The sequence below is a fragment of the Pseudophryne corroboree genome, chromosome 3 (assembly GCF_028390025.1).
Source record: "Pseudophryne corroboree isolate aPseCor3 chromosome 3, aPseCor3.hap2, whole genome shotgun sequence".
In the NCBI taxonomy this organism is placed as follows: domain Eukaryota; kingdom Metazoa; phylum Chordata; class Amphibia; order Anura; family Myobatrachidae; genus Pseudophryne; species Pseudophryne corroboree.
This window is the reverse complement of record NC_086446.1, coordinates 652,365,113-652,382,870: the sequence shown is the minus strand read 5'-3', so window position 1 is coordinate 652,382,870 and position 17,758 is coordinate 652,365,113. Positions and strand designations below refer to the sequence as shown.

General features: G+C 41.4%; 1 protein-coding gene across 2 annotated transcripts in view; it reads right to left on the bottom strand.

The window, feature by feature from the left end:
* Nucleotides 1-17,758, bottom strand: part of ARID5B (AT-rich interaction domain 5B) — a 351,469-nt gene that overhangs the window by 18,298 nt on the left and 315,413 nt on the right. For both annotated transcript variants that reach the window (XM_063961814.1, XM_063961815.1), the window contains one exon: nucleotides 8,779-8,974. In XM_063961814.1, coding sequence (XP_063817884.1) covers nucleotides 8,779-8,974 — 196 coding nt within the window. The remainder of the gene's footprint in view (nucleotides 1-8,778; nucleotides 8,975-17,758) is intronic.

The window sequence follows — 17,758 nt, the reverse complement described above, 5'->3', positions numbered from 1 at the left end:
ACGCAAAATTTGGGAAAAAGAAGTCAAGCCTGGAAACGCTACCCATAGCACAGCATCTAAGTCGCTCCTTGCGTCTTGAACCATAGAATGTAAAAAGGATAAGTGTAGGAAGAAACATCTGTATATAATACAGAGAATAGTCTATGAAAATATATGATTACATTACACTGTAAACATCCCTGAGAACTAACACTTTTTCTGATAATCTTTTAATAGAACTGTTAACACTTATCCACGTGTGCTAATAAACTGAAAAGGAATCGGGAGTATTTGTTCAGTCTGCGTGGCTGCCAATAATTTTTCCTTTTGATTTGAATCCATTTCATGCAGCTTATTTGATAACATCAATTCAGTGTTCACAATTCACTCCATTATGTTTTCTTGTAACCCTAATGACCTTAAGGGTCAGCGGCATGTTCTATCTGTGATGCTGCCGACTGAAAGGTCTGAACAATAGTTTATGTCATTCCCTCATGAGGAAGCCGGTTTTACACATTGTGTGAAATCGTATTATTTTCCCCTCTCACTTGTTAGATAACAGACATTGAGATGACAAAGAAATATATTATTCTAAATGTTATACTGCTGGTCATTACTTTAAGGTGACTATAAAGAGTCTAATGATTCAAGATTGTTTTGAAGCTGGCTGATCGCAGTGTTATCTGTATTTGGAATTCAATAGTTACAGGGTTTTATTGAAGTTCTATTCAGTGTGGTTTTTTTTTTCTTCCTAATAACAGCTCTTTTCAGCTAGAATGCCATCATTAGTAGTTTAATAAGTATTGCTCTATCAGTGGTCTCTTGAGTTTATTCAATTACATGAAAATTCCAAACAGATGAGAAAAGTCAGAGAAAGAGGGATTGTAATTAAAGAATATAAAATAAAATAAAAATCCCACCATTTGTCTAACACTCGGTAACTTCTTTCAAATTGGCATACACTGTAACAAAATAGGTATTTTTTCTTTAAGTCCAGCTCATCCTAGTGTTCAATAAAGTGTAGATCTGAATGTGACCAGTTCTAATATATAGCCGGTAATAACAATATAGATTTACCAAGTTACAACCTTTCACCGTTGGCAGACTGTTCCATGAAAAAATAAAAAAAAATAAAGTTGATTGAAAAAAAAATGTGGTTCTGCAGAATGATTTGTAATATGCAAAAACTATGCAACCCTCAGGGAGGTCCTTATAAACCGGTCATGTGTTCCTATTGCAGTTTTGTACATTTTATATTCAGACTGAATCGGGGCATTTTTATAATATCTAGGCAGCACAACTTAAATTGGCAATCAAAGGAAAGTGCAAATTGTCATTCTTTATTCTGAAGAACAAATGTGCTTGTTGTGCTACTTAGCCTGAGACTGTTTATCCCCGCTGCTCCAAGCTGTCACTATTTACTATACATCAACAATAAATCCTCCATGTTTCTTCAAGAACTGAAGAGTAGTCTAGTTAAATCTGACTTTTAAGTGCATGCAGACATCAGAGGAAAGAATGCTGCACTTTATCGCTTACATCTGTATTCAGTGTTCTACAAACAAATTATGCGCCCCTGTTAAGAAAACATCCTATATTAAGTACAAACATTTTAAGATTCTTTCAGTGATAAAAACTGGTCACAAACATTCATACAGGAGTGGACTGGCCCACACGGGTACAGGGGAAACCCATGATGGACTCCACTGCCTGAGGGCCCACCTCCTCCTCTAGGATCAAGACTTAAATTATACGTGTTACCTTATACTGCACAAGACTATGGTGTATTTTCTACAATGCATTGTTGCTATTAATCCGGTACTGTATCATGCATGCACTAGCAGTATTTACTATGTATAATTTTATCAAGGGGCCCAGATAATGCACTCTCTAATGATTAGCCAAACCTCTATGGAAGCTGTCCAAACCTTCTCTGGAGACTGACCACACCCCTAAACATGGGCCCCTACAACGTCATTCCCCCGGTGGGCCCTTCTTGCCACAGTCATACACTGCATGCATGCATGCAACGGTCCTCCATTATAATATGTATATTCAGTGACCTCACAGTGATAAAACTCCTAATTGGTTATAAAACAAAGATTTCTATTACAATCACTATCTTATTTACAAAGATGAACAATAAAAATAACTTAGATGTGCTAACTAAATGCAGGGACTTCTATCTTATTAATAGATTGTCAGTTTTCCCATAGGTTTCAGTATTATAGATTAGTGATGTGTGTGTGTGTGTGTGTGTGTGTGTGTGTGTGTGTACAGTGCCGTAACTAGACATTTTAGCGCTTTGTGCAAGAAACGGCATCGGCCCCCCCCATGAATGTAAACCGGCAACATTGCGCGCCTGCAAAAATATAGGGGCGTGGCTTCACGGGAAAGGGGTGTGGCCACAAAATAATACCAATTCATATAATGGTGCACAGTAGTCTCCATTATTCAAATTACGCCACACAGTAGCGCCGCTACACCAGGTAGAGTCCCTTTTACACATTACAGCGGACAGATTCCCCTTCTTACACATTACGGCAGACAGCATCCCCTTTTTACACATTACAGCAGACAGCGCCTCCTTTTTACACATTACGGCTGACAGCGTCCCCTTTTTTTACAAATTACAGCAGACAGCGTCCCCTTTTTTACACATTACGGCAGACAGCGTCCCCTTTTTACACATTACGGCAAACAGCGTCCCCTTTTTTGCACATTACGGCAGACAGCGTCCCATTTTACCCATTACAGCAGAAAGAGTCCACCTTTTACACGTTACGGCAGGCTCCACTTTTACAAGTTACGGCAGGATAGGTCCCCCTTTTACACATTATGGCAGGCAGAGTCCCCCTTTAACACAGCACGGCAGGCAGATTCTCCCTTACACCCCCCCTACCCTTAGAGTGTAGTGTAGTGAAGTGTACTGTGGTGTAGTGTACTGTAGTGAAGTGTAGTGTAATATACTGTAGTGTAATGTACTGTAGTGAAGTGTAGTGTAATATAGTGTAGTGAAGTGTAGTGTAATATAGTGTAGTGTACTGTAGTATAGTGTAGTGTCTGTGTAGGCACTTACGTGCTGTTACCGGCTCCTGACTCCTCCTGTCCACTTCACAGAACTCAGCCGCAGCGCTGCCAGGACCTCAGCAGCAGCGGTGGCTTAAGCTGTACACAGGCGGCCAGCTTCACCGGGACACGGGTGGGCAGGTGGCGGCTTCAGCAGCAGAACACAGTCGTGTGGGCGGCAGCGTTTCAGCCGGTTGCAGGCGGTGCCGCCGTCAGCGGGACGCAGGCGGCGCCGCCACCTAAAACAGTGAATCTGCGGCCGTGTGGGTGTGATGCTCGATGGTGCGCCCTCAGTGCATTTGCGCGATGGGCAAGGCACCATCGGCACACACCTAGTTACGGCTCTGGGAAGGAGGGGAGGATAGGCAGTGGCAAGGCGGCTGATTCAGGAAGGTGTGATCTTGAAAGGGCCCCCCGTCCCCCCCTCTCTCTGTTGTCACTACAATTCTTCTTAAGGGAGAGTGAAAGTGAGAAACAGAGGTTAACAGGGGAAGAGAGAGAGAAGGAGGGAGAGGAGCAAGAAAGAGAGTGGGGGGAATCAGGGATAGAAAGTGAGGGTTTCATTGGAAAAGAGGGAATTAGAGAAAGAGAGAGAGGGTGTCAGGGAGAAATGGATGAGGGGGGAGAGAGAAGCAAGAGAGAGTGTCAGAATAGAGAGAGAGGAGCAAGATAGAGAGAGTATTATGGAGAGAAAGAGAGAAAGGCTAGGTCAGTCAGGGCGGGATGTACTAAAGGGAAAATGTGGTAAAACCCCCGTTTTCAGGGGTTTTACTGCATTTTCATATGTACTAAGGCCCCACCGCTGGGATTACGCCTCCGGGGGTATCGCCATCTTTTGATGGCGATACCCCATAGAAGCCTATGGGCTTCTTACCGCTGCCGCATCCCGCCGCCGACCTGCACCGCTCACGACGATCTCTCTACCCCCGGCCCCCCTCCTCCACGGGGACTCCCTGCACATCACCTCCCGGGGCTGGGAGGTGACGGAAGCCGCCACAAACCTTGTCCTGTGGAACATCACTGATCGCAGGACATCCCTGGCATCGCTCTGTGATACTAATCGCATATGTTAGTACATACGCGATTAGTATCATTGCGTTGACCAGCAATGACCCGCGATCAGTGACAGTACATCCCGCCCTCAGAGAGAGAAGGGGGGGGGGGGGGAGATAGGAGCCAGCATTAGACAGTTACCATTGCCAACAGCAGCGCACAGTCACAAGTCTCTGATGGGGGCGGGCTCTTCATGGCATTAAGCTCCGCCCCCTAATTACCCGCGAATCGTGGCACTGGGGGGGGGGATTGGTTCCAGGATAGAAGTATAGAAGTCGGACCCCCACCCCCTCTCCCTGGCTTGCGTGTATAGAGAGGGGAGGGGCAGGTCAGCCCATAGACAACAATCCTACCCGGGGCAGGATTGAGAAGGGGAAAGGTCCTCTACTCTGGTGGACCGGACAGCCACCTCACCTCCTCACTAATTAAGTTCCGTCGGCCTGCCAGCGTGAGAGTACTAAATGAGTCAGGCCGACTCATTAGTACTTGGCTGCCTTGTATAATGCTGCGGGCACATAACTGCAGCTTGCTCTGCCCCTGCTGTCTGTGCTGCAGCGTGATCGGAGCGGAGCTGAGAGCTCTGATCACAGCTGGCAGCCAGAGCGGAGCTGCCGTCCTCCCGTCAGCTGCACACAAACCAATCATCTGTCCGCTTGGCTCAGCTACAACTTCAGTGAGAGAGGGAGGGAGTCGGCGCTCCTCTCCTCGGGCAGAGCTGGCAGACGGCAGGTACTAGCCATCCCAATTTGGGAGGAGGTGAGGTGGCCTTCCGGTCCGCCAGAGGAGAGAACCTTTCCCCTTCTCTATCCAGCTACAGTAAATGGCAGCGCTGGCTGGTGGGCGGTAGTGTTGAGTGGCCCGGCGGGTGCCTGCGGAGATTTTTCCGCCTCACAGCGAATGCGCTGTGTGCAGTGCCCCTATTGCCCATACCTAGTTACGGCCCTGTGTGTGCAGTAGACCTAATTAGCACAGGCATACAATAGTGTAGTAGCCATTCCTGCCTTATAGCACCTGGGTCATGAGTTTGATTCCTGACCAGTGCCTGATCTTTGTGGGTTTCAAAAAACATACTGGTCGATTTATTGGCTGCACACTAAAATGTATATATGTGGTGTGTAAGGGACTGATGTGACTCATAAATAGTAAATACTCTCTGTGCAGCACGGCCTAATTGGTGGCGCTATATATATATAAACAAGGATAATATAACAATAAACTCAGTTCAAAGGACAACTCATAATACAATTTGATATCATGATTTGTAAAATGTAATTTAACTTTGGTACACTATTCATTACAGGGGAAAGGTTTTTTTTTTTAAATGATCCATATAATGATTTACTGTAGTCTACAAGGAAGTTTAATTATTTATTATTATTATTATTCTTTATTGCTATAGCGCCAAAAGGGATCTGCAGCGCCCAGTTCCAGAGTACATAAAGAAATAAGCAAACCAAGAAAACAGTGACTTACAAGTCAAGACAATATAGGACAAGCACGGGGCATATAAACAGAGTTACTTAAGCAGACAACAGAAAAAAAAATATTATGGTAGAAGAGAACCAAGGTATTTGGTACCATTGAAGGGAGTATGGAATAGAAAATGGTTTAAGTAAGAGGATGAAAGGCACATGAGGGAAGAGGGCCCTGCTCGTGAAAGCTTACACTCTAAAGTGGAAGGGCAGGCAGACATTTATCATTAGTAAATGAGTTATTCTTTCCAGACAGCAACAATGCAATATATAGTGTAGTATTTTACAGTAAGAAAATACAATGAAAAAGCATCAAATATAAAAGAATGCAAGCAATTTCAAGCAAAATAGTTTGATGATTTTAAAGTCCTATGTAATTATATATACCCAATGTAAAAAAATTATTTTTATTACCGGTCTGCATTAATTAAATTTTAGAGGCGTTTTCAAATATGCGATTGAGACAGATTTATATATATATATATATATATATATATATATATATATATTTAAAAAAAAAAAAAAAAAATATATATATATATATATATATATATATATATATATATATATTGCAGTAGCGGCACTCAGCGACGACTTCTCCAAAGAATTAAAACACCATCACACTGGATTATGTCAATGTTTCAGGTTCATTTATTTATTCCCTTTCATCAGGATATCCTGACGAAAGGGAATAAATAAATTATCCTGAAACGTTGACATAATCCAGTGTGATGGTGTTTTAATTCTATGGAGAAGTCGTCGCTGAATGCCGCTACTGCAAACTATATACAAGTTATCCCTTGTGGGATTAGATGGCACCGGGACGTAAGTACTTATGTAACAAAGGAGTGCCGGTCTTTTGAACTGTATATATATATATATATATATATATATATATATATATATATCTCCTACAAGGAGATAGAGAGGTATATCATCATCAGCAGAATGTAAGTTGCCCAGAAGGGCAGTTATCTGGAGGCTGCACTGTCCCTCCAGCTCTGGCGGGTTCCCAGGCCATCACCCACCAGTAAGCAGTGGACTGGCAAGAATGAGGCGGCTGTGGGGTGGGGTGGAGGGTTTCCAAGAGGCTGGTGATGCAGGATTGTGTGAGGCAGGGGTGTAGCTAGAATTTTCTGGGCCCCATAGACAAATCTTGAGCAGGAGATAGCGAGAGAGACAAGGAAAGTATCAATAGGAGAGAGTGGAGTGAGAAAGAGGGGGGGTCAGGGAGAGAGGGAGAGAGTGAGAGTGAGAGGGTTTCATGGAAAAAGAGGGAGGGAGGGAGAGAGAAAGAGGGGAGCAAGAGAGAGAGGGTGTCAGGGAGAGAAAGAGTAATCAACAAAGAGAAAGGGTGTCAGAGAAAAGCGAGAGAGAGAGAGGGTGTCAGGGAGAGAGAGAGACCATGTCAGAGAGAGAGAGAGAGAGAGAGAGAGAGAGAGAGAAAAAAAGAGTGTCGGGGAGGGAGGGATGGAGAGACCGTGTCAGGGGGAGAGAGGAAGTGAGTGTTAGAGAGAGACAGTATCAGAGAGACAGCGAGAGAGGGGGAGGCAATGTCAGGGAGAGACAGTGTCTGGGAAAGAGAGTGTCAGTTAGAGAGAGACAGTGTCAAGAGAGCTAGAGAATATCAGAGAGAAAGAGACCATGTCAGAGAGATAGGGAAAGTGTGTCAGGGAGGAAGAGAGACAGTGTCAGGTGGACAGAGGGAGAGGGTGTTAAAGAGACATTGTAAGGGAGAGAGAGAGCAAGAGTGGGCGAGGAAATGTCAGGGAGATTGTCAGGGAGAGACAGTGTCAGAGGGAGAGAGAGACCATGTCAGAGAGAGAGGGAGAGTGTCAGGAAAGGAGAAAGACAGTGTCAGAGGGAGAGAGCAAGAGAGGAGGAGGCAATGTCAGAGAGTGTGTGTCTGGGAGAGGTTGAGAAACCATGTCAGGGGGAAAGAGACAGTGTCAGGTTGAAGGAGAGACCATGTCGAGGCGAGAGAGGAAGAGGGAGAGACAGTATCAGAGAGAGAGACAGCGACAGTATCAGAGAGAGAGAAAGACAGTGGGGGGACAGAGAGACAATGTCAGGTAAAGACAGCGAAAGAAACAGACAATGCCAGGGAGAGTGTGTGTCAGGAAGAGGGAGATACAGTGTCAGAAAGAGAGATAGACCGTGTCAGGAAGAGAGTGAGGGAGGGTGTGTGTCAGAGAGAGAGAGAGAGAGAGAGAGAGAGAACAGTGGGGGGCAGAGAGACCGTGTCAGGGAGAGAAAGATAAAAGAAAGAAAGAATGAGAGGAGCAAGAGAAAGTGTCAGAGAGAGAGAGGGAGGGGGAGCCAGCAGTAGATACACTACCTGATTACAGCACAGTACAGGTCTCTGATGACACCACACAAACATACTGACTAAAACAATAAATCCCAATAATACAATAATCCCAAATGTCCGATCTTAAACTTTGAGTGTTAAATGCTTAAGCCTTAAAATACTACAGATCTCTTAAAAGCAATTGCAATATGATTCTTGAAATATATTTTTTGCAGTTTTTCATTGAACACATTATAAATATAACACAGAAGCCCTAAGCGTAGTCACCTCATGACCCACAAACACATCCAACAGAACTGTAACAGAATTCCAGTGAAAATGGAGATTCAGTTTGCATTGGAAAACCAGTGTGAATTGTCTGTAAGTAGCTATGCCTATTGATTATTGAGGTTTAGGGGCCTATTAATGGTCCCTTATAGACCAGTTACACATCAGAAATGCTAGTTTCCGCATGCTTTATGTAATGGGCCCATTCATTATTAGAGGCCCCAATGGGGCCTCCTAGTTTTCAGCAAAAGTTTTCGGAATTTGCCTGCAGAAACCAACACCATCTTAAGATAGCACAGATTGCAGGATTGCCCCTTCTTATGGGAATTAGGTCCAGGTTTGCAAAGAGGGAACTGAGCAGATCCCTCCTCCACACTCCGAGACCAGAGGTCACACTGGTGTAGTCCGCTGGGTTGGCAGGGATAATATCTCTGCTTTTGGAGCAGCTGTCCCCGAACTGGAGCAGGATTAAAAAAAAAAGATACATAAGAACTATAAATATATATTGTCAGCATAATAGATCAACTAAGTAGGCAGAACTCTAGAATCAGATTACTGTATCATGAAGATATGTCAACAATTATATTATAAAATCATTAAACTAAATAGGTTGTAATGACAAGTTACCTCTGTGTCCTCTGCCTTTGCTGATCCATCCTTTTCTTTCTTCAGCTTCTGGCCTTCATGCTTAGGGCGTTTTGTGCTGCACAGTTTTGTTTTTATTTCCACCTCTGGGGAATTGGTATCTGGTTTCCGAGGCTTCACTGGAGGCAGCGGTTTGTCCTCCTCTCCTTTGATAAACCTTTCATAGGGCAGGATTAATCTAAATTATTAAGAAAAACAAAGGAGTTGCTCACTTTCAGATGCATGTTTCAGAGTAACTAAATATGCACTCTAAAATACTTTCACATCCTCATGTCATTGCATATTATCAGCATAACAGTTGCCTTTATTATTATTATTATTATTCTTTATTTATATGGTGCCACAAGGGATCTGTAGCGTCCATTACATAGTACATAATCAAATGTGCAAACAAGAAAACAGCACTTACAGTTCAAGTCAATATATGACAGGTATAGAAAACTAGGGTTTAGGTGCCATCAAAGGGGGTATGGAATATAAGATAGTATAAGGAAGAATAGGAAAGGCACATGAGGAAAGAAGTCCCAGCTCTTGCGAGCTTACAATATAAAAGGTGAAGGGCTAACCGGGATGACACAGAAGGGGTAGACAGTGAGCATAGACAAGAGGGTTAGGATGAGAGTTGCCTAGGTTTGGTGAAGAAGTGGGTCTTGAGAGCCCTTTTGAAGTTTTGTAGAGAGGTGGAGAGTCAGATGAGGAGAGGTAGAGAATTCCAGAGATAGGGAGCAGCATGTGCAAAATCTTGTAGCTAGGAGTGGGAGAAAGTAATCAGTTGGCAGGAGAGACGGCGTGCATTAGCAGAGCGAAGAGGACGGGTGGGAATGTAAAGAGAGATAAGGTCAGAGATGTAAAAGGGAAAAGAGTGGGTGAGGGCTTTGCAGGTGAGTGTGAGAAGCTTGATTTGGATTCTGAATGGAAAGGGTAGCCAGTGAAGGTCCTGTAACAGAGGGGATGTGGATGTAGTATGTTTGGTGAGGAAGATGAGACAGGCAGCAGCATTGAGGATAGATTGGATTTTGAGAACTGCATTCAAATGAACCAATATTTTCTCTACAAGAATTGTATTTACTAGAGGGTACATTCGAAGTTAGCATAGCAGAGGCTGTGATTTTGTGGGATTGCCCAATAGTCACGTGCATGGATCTTCTCAATTCACCAAGAACCGATGCCTCGTGGGTTCTGGTCATGAGAGTGGTCCCAATCTCCTTGTGACCAGTAACAAAACATTGGTGCAGCCCACAAGACAGCTGCTTACACTGTATGCAGCCCATACTTTCTCTTTTTCTTATTGAAGTTGAATGTAGTTACCATTATAGGTAAGGTAATGTTCATTATGATATACAGTTATATATATGTATTATGTATTAACACAATAGGGAAATTCAATTAGCCATGAGGTGCTTATGTATTTAGGCAGCTTGCATGCCCAAGGCTATTCACATAGCATGATTACAGGTCAAGGTATCTTAAAACATGGTTTCTTCACTCATCACTGCTTGCGATTTGTAATTGTCAGTTAGAGCACAGCTCACAAAGGGGGACATGTATCAAACCTTGGAGAGAGATAAAGTACCAACCAATCTGCTTCTAACTGCCATTTTATAGGCTGTGTTTGAAAAATGATTTTTAGGAGCTAATTGATTGGCACTTTATCTCTCTTCAATGTTTGAGATATCTCCCCCAAAGACTCTTGCTTAATTGAATTTGCCCCAATGTATATGTATAGTAACTATTTCATAAACATTTAATTATTAATTAAGATTTATTTATATATCCCTGGCATATTTCTTGTAATACCACAAGATTGGGTAATAACAGGCAGAGAGGTAAGAAGGTCCTTCCAGCAAGCTTACAATCTATAAACATGTAAAAAAAATTACACTTTTGAGGCATATGTTACTATTAACATATTTAATATATTTTATGGGTTGTAAAAGTGGTTTATTTACTTAAACAACTCCTTTAGAAACTGTCGATTTGTGGCAGTTTTGCCATGGGATTTAAATGAGCAATTTGTTTTAAAAAAACAACACCGCTTGGCTCATATTGCCTTTAAGACAGAGAAAAAAAAAAAGCTTTGTTAAACTCCCTGAAAATCAACAGTCTATAAATATTATTTATATAATACCCTTAGTTTGATGTTAAACACTACTTGGTGACACCACTTTACCAATTTATATTCAGTGGATATGTAGCAATATTTAATATTACTCTTCTAATCCATAAAAACAAAGACTATTTTACACCTGACAAGAGACATGGGGGTAAATTTACTAAAGCTTCTAAAACAGAGAATTGGTGAAGTTGCCCATAGCAACCAATCAGATGTATATCATCTAAAAGGCAGTAGAGAAATGATTGCCAGCATCTGATTGGCTGCTATTGGCAACATCACCAATTCCCTGTTTTAGAAGCTCTAGTAAATTTACCCCATGGTCTCTTCCGCCAAAACATAAGCAATTTCAAACATTAAAACTTTTAAATTGCAATAAAAAAAATTTTTTTCAATCCAAAACACTTCAAATTACTTTACACACAAAACAAGACACATCAAACAATGTACTTTATAATAATCTGTTTTCCAGTCATAGTTTAGCTTTTGATCTTAAAGAAGAACCTAACCATGTTATAATTAGAAGAGATGGATTATATTACAATCTTGGTTTCAACTTCAATGATGAACTCCCCCCCCCCCCCCCCCCTCCTTCTTCCAAATGCATTGGGCGTGATTAATGAGTCACTGTCGGATTATTGCACAACTCAGCAAGTTCAAAATATGGGGACTCTTCCAGGGAACATTTTGTTGCTATAAAGACAAATTAATTTAGTGGAATCGTAGGTTTGTTTGCATATAGCAATTTTTATGGAAGTATGTTTTTACTCGGAGAGACATTTTTTTTCCAAACGTAGCTTAAGTATTGAATAACACAGCCCGATATCATTTCACAAATAATGCTAATTCAGAGTGTTTTGATTTGTAAAAACAATACTTCATGGTTACGTCACAAGTGTGACAAAACATGATCTTAGAATACAGTACTCTGAATCTAAAATTCATTTACAGCATAGCTCTGACATCGTATGTGCAAAAAAAAACATGAATAATGTTCTGAAGCCCGAGGATTGGCAGTCAGCCAGTAATGAAGCTGATCGGAGCCCACGGGGAATATTCATCCTCAGATCCCATTACAAACTGAGTTTAAACATGTTACAGCTGCTGAAACTGTAAACTGTTCCCTCAATGAGGACTTACCAAAATAATATATGGCTGCCAAATACCTGCCTCCTGCTGTAATATTACAGTTAATGTTTACATAATAAAGAGTAGGAAAAAAATCAGAATCAGTTTAACATTGCTGTGACCAGAAGGATTCCATTGTTTCAAGTGTGGGTGCATACACGGCTGATGGGGATCTGGTCAGGATCCTGGTGGTCTGCATCCTAATAGTCGAAATACCCGACCACCGATATTTCAATCCAATCCCTGCTAATGCATATATTGTCACATATAATAGGTATGAGGACAGAATTCAAAGGTCTATTTTCTAAGCCTTGGATGGAGGTAAAGTGGACGGAGATAAAGTAGCAGCCAATCAGCTCCTAACAGTAATTTTTCAAACCCTGCCTGTGAGCTGATATGGCTGGTACTTTCTCTCCATCCAAGGCTTAGTAACCATGGATTATTCCCTTTCTAGGACTACCTCCTAAAAAATGGGTGCGGATTAAAAGATCAACAGTATATAGATAGTCAATAGGTCAACACTAGATGGTCAACAGTCATCGGTCAAAACAGTCGACATAGTCAAAAGGTCAACACAGAAACTGTTGATACTTTTTGTTATTTTAACCCAAATCCTAACTCTTCCCTTAGTGCCTAACCCATCCCCCTGGAGCCTAACCCTATCAATCACCTTCCGCAGACGAGTTATTTGCCAAGTACCTAACCCTAACCATCTCCTCTGGCAGCCTAACCCTAACCTCTCTTCCCCCAAGTGCTTAACCCTAACCATCATGAAAAATGTGTCGACCATATGCATGTTGACTATTTGAAACTGTTGACGTTAGTCCATGGCAACCATTTAACTGTCAAACTTTTGACCCAGGCGACTTATTGCCTGCCGACGGATACCTTAAAAAAAATGTCCCTTTTCAATTGTCCACCATGGAAAGGACCAAGAATCCCTGTACTTTGATGAAATAATTTCAGTGTGCAAGGTACCAGTACTTAAAAAGTATGAATCGATCCTTACAGGAAATAGGTAAAATTGTGTATTTTAAGAAAAATATAAAACAAAAACCCCATAATGCACCAGCTAAAGTGACATTTCATACTGTATCTTCTGTGACTATGCCCACTTGGATTTGAATAACTTATACAGCTTACAGAAAAGTGGGACCTGGGTGGTGGAGGTGGAGTATTTGCTGAATATTACTATTTTTGGTTTAGAAAGACAAGAGAGATGGTTTGATCAACACAGTTACAACTCAGTAATGCTAAACCATATTCTGTTTTTCAGAATAGTCCTCAGAGTGGAGATGTTTTGTTGTTACGTGTAGAGAATACATTATCTAATTCCTATTCATGTCATAGTCAGCTCTGAGTTCCATATTTCATCTTTGATTGAGCCCCAATGCGACATAAAAGGGGCAGCCATTTAAAAATACTGCCTATTTCGAAGTAATAGAACAATATCTAAGACACGTCTTGGAGACACTAACAACTATTACCACCTAGAGTATTGATATTGTTCTCTACAGCATTAGCTGATGTGGAGCGGAAGGACAACTGAGCAGAAGGCACCACTCTCAGGCAGAAATCCCCGGTGAGACAATAAACTTTTTTTTGTTACTCAGACCAAAAAAAACCAACAAGATTCTAACTATAATTTGTTATCTCTGCATTAAAATAAATATTTTAGGAACTAAATAGCTAATTTACTGTACATTATAATCAAAAGGCATTGCAGCATCGTGACCACCGGGTATATTGAGAACAGAACATTTTCAGGCTCATTATGGTTTCTAAATAATAGCATCACACAAGGATATACTTCGCCTCGTTCTTTCTTCTAAATGTCTAAATTCCAGTATAATGCAAGTGGATTTTGCAATCCTAATTATCAGCTTATTAGGATAACACAACTTAATGTGCATTTTCATCTCAGGGAATTTGGTTTCAATATTTCCATGCATGTATTTCATCAGCAAAAAATATTCAGCTACTCCTCTATATTAAATAATGATAGCAGTTAGTGACCCTGCAGTAATGTGTATTGAGCACTCTGCTACAATTCAGAAAGTAAATTAATTCAGATTATGAAACATTTATGAATTGTGTAGCCACATCTAGTAATTTCTCATTGAGATAACTGCCCCTGTGCAGTATTATTTAGCTAGCTGCACATAAGAGTCCCTCTACCACATTCTACCAAACACGGAACAGCTCGTGAAGCAGATAAACATTTTCATTTTGAGATTTTTCTGTTTTTTCACTGAGCTCAGCAGTTGGCAGGAAGACAGCAGCAGAAATACATTTCACACAGCTGGTCAAAGGCCGAGAGCCAAAAGCTGAAAATGTGGAATGAAATGTTTCTTGTATCTAAAGAGAGCCATGACTAAGGTAAAACTGAATGAAACCACAATTAAACTTAATGTTTAAGTTAAGTATATTACATGCAAAAGTATTATAGAATTTTTGACAAACCATCTGTATTTATGAAGCCAATATCTACTTAAGTATTTAATAATTATAAAAGCTTAAGGGTGGTATCCTATTAGCCCTAAAGCACTTTTGGCAGGTAAAAACGGGTGGATATTGCGATTAATTGCTGATGGTCATTATCGTGGTATGAATAAATTAGAGGATGTTTTTATTGGTCGAAATTGGACCTGTGATCATGTGATTATAAATGGGATCAGGGATAAGTCCTCGATACCATGTGTTTTTGCGGCTCTGGCGGCCCATTATCGCAGATGCTTCGGGTGTCTCAAATCCCTGATAATGGCCAGCAACGGGAGAAAACGATGCTGGCATCGGTGCTAATAGGATCGCCCCCAGCGATCCTATTAGCAGCGGTAAAGTACCGCTGCTAATAGGATACTGGTCTAAGGGGGACATTTACTAAGCAGTGATAAGAGCGGAGAAGTTGGCCATGGCAACCAATCAGCACTGAAGTAACATCTATAATTTGCATAATATAAAATTATACAGAGCTGCTGATTGGTTGATGGTACAACTTCTCCACTAACTCACTGCTTAGTAAATGTCCCCCTAAGTATTGTATAAACCACCAAAATGCCTCTTCAAGGACATCTGCGACCCCCAGTTGTAGAAACGTGGCCTAAAGTGACATCACAACCGTAACTGAATCATTCTAGCAGGAAACTACATCTCCCAGGAGGTCAGGTCTTTGAATACAGTCTGCACAGAGCTAACATCTGTACAGAAGGCAAGGCAGGATGGAAGAGCTGCATGGTCCTAACATGGAACAGTATTTATCCCTAGCAATCCTACTGAGCAATATTACTCCACACTTGTACCAGACCATGCTGTGTTCTGCAAATCAAATTGCAGAGGTGTATTGGTAATATGCACATTCATCCTTGTAAACAGAGGTTCTCAACTCCAATCTACAAGCACCACCAACAGGTCATGTTTTCAGAATTTCTTTAGTCCTGCACAGATGAGTTCATATATTTTGCTGAGTCATTAAATATCCTGCCTATTTCCACAGACAGAAATCATGAAAACATGACCTACTGTAGTGTACTTGAAACCTAGGATTGAGAACCCTTGCCATAAAAAATAACTCAGACAAAACTAAATTTTCATTGTGTGACTTAAAAAAACAACTAACGGCACTGTACCAGCAGAGTGTCTAAACACCTCTCTCTGAAGGAAACTAAATGAATTGTTTTGTTGGTGCAGTACCTATAATTACAAAGGGCAACCCAACTCCATAGACTATTCTTGTAGCACAACAATGGAAACAGCTATTAAATAGTGTAAGGCAGAGTTTCCCAAACTCTGCCATTACAGTCCAGATTTTAAGGCTATACATGCTTGAGCACAGGTGACTTTTTTAGTACCTCAGTCAATTTGATTTAACCATCTGGACTCAAGCATAGATATCCTGAAAACCTAGACTGTATTAGAGAAACTCTGGTATAAGGAGTAGCTAATAGTAATGTAATATTAAATAAAGTGATTATTAATATTTTTCTTTGTTCATTAGAGTATACACATTTACTGGCTTGTTCTAATCAAATAGGATTACACCTTTAAAAGTCATATACTCCCCATTCATTGCTGTTTTCTCAGATTAACACAGTATATTTTTCCATTAATAATAAAGAACATACATATTTACTGTGCTGCTCGAGGGAGTACAAGGAATTGTATAGTGATATGAACAGCAGCGGTCTTGGCAATTTTCTCTAAAAGTTTTTTTTTCAGCCAACCTAGTAATAGTACAACACAAATGCCCAAAGGATGTGATCTTATCATTTGATTATGAGAGAGGTAGCAATTTCTGGTAGCTCTTAACGGCACAAGAGCAATTCTTAATGGATTTCTGGTATTTTGATGCTGCAACACTAAACAATCAGCAGAGGTCATTGTAATGTAAACTGACCCCGCTCTCCATATGCACTGAAATGAAAGCTACAGTATATATATTTATTTATCCATGCAAGAAATAATATTTTGTGATAGCAATATAAGAATAATAGGATTGAAATACAGTTTGCTGGCACTATTAAATATACCCTTATATAATAGAATCAGATGATCCTAAAAAACATACCAGCACTTTATATTTATTGAACAGCATTAAATCTATGTGGATAATGTTATTTCTTACATAAACTTCTGTGTTGTGGTTTTATGGATTGTTTTAGCATTATGCAGTAATTTGTGAGAACAAACTAGTCATGAAATGGTCACGGATAGAACTTAAAACAGTGGTTTCCAAACTTTTTTGAATCACGGCGCCCTAGAATATCAGATTTTTTTCACGGCACCCCTAGGCCAAAAATTTCTTATTGAGAAATTTAGAAAGAAATATTACATTAAGTAGGTCGTGTTTATATGTCATCCTTGGGGTCAGTTGTGTGGTGAGGGACAAGATTTGCTTCTGTTTGGCCACATATGTTATGACTGGCAGCCACCAGCACTGGTTTTGCCTATTATATTGACCATGAATAATTTGAATTGGTCCTGGACCACCAACCCAGGGCACCCCTGCAAGTGTCCCGAGGCAGCCCAGGGAGCCGCGGGACACAGTTTGGGAACCTCTGACTTAAAGTGATCCTAGAGAAGAGGTGGAACTCCAGTACCTGCCCCAAACTCCACCCACCCGCCGGCCAAACCCCCCTTAGCCCCCCCAACTTCCTGTCCGCCTGTTAGATCCCATACCCTAGCCCCTCTACTTCTTTCCCGACTGGCGGGTGCCTAAGAAATATTGTATGTGTGTATGCATTACGTGCAGGGAGATTACACACAATGGGAAGAACGGTGGGTGATCGCATAAGTTGTGGGTCAGTGGGAGCAAGGCGATTATACAGAGAGGGGGGTACAGTGGTTACAGGGTGTTTACATATAAGAAGGGACAGAGGGAGCAGGCAAATCATATACTGGGGGAGGGGGGTACAGTAGAAGCAGGGTAATCATTCACAGTGGAAGGAAGAGCTGCATCAGGGCCGGATTAAGGGTGGTGGAGGCCCAGGGGCTTACAATCAGTGTCAGACTGGCTGCTGTACAGGAAGACCTCCTTCAAAACAGGAAGACCTCACCATCAAACAGCTGTGTATGGGGGCCCTGGAAACAACCGCCCCTGTCACCCTTCCCTGAATCCTGCCCTGATTAGCATGGTAACCTCTTCACATTCCTAGTTCACATGTTCACATACTGTACTGTATATTGGGGGGGGGGGGGTTCAGTACTCTTAGTTGGAGTGTAAAA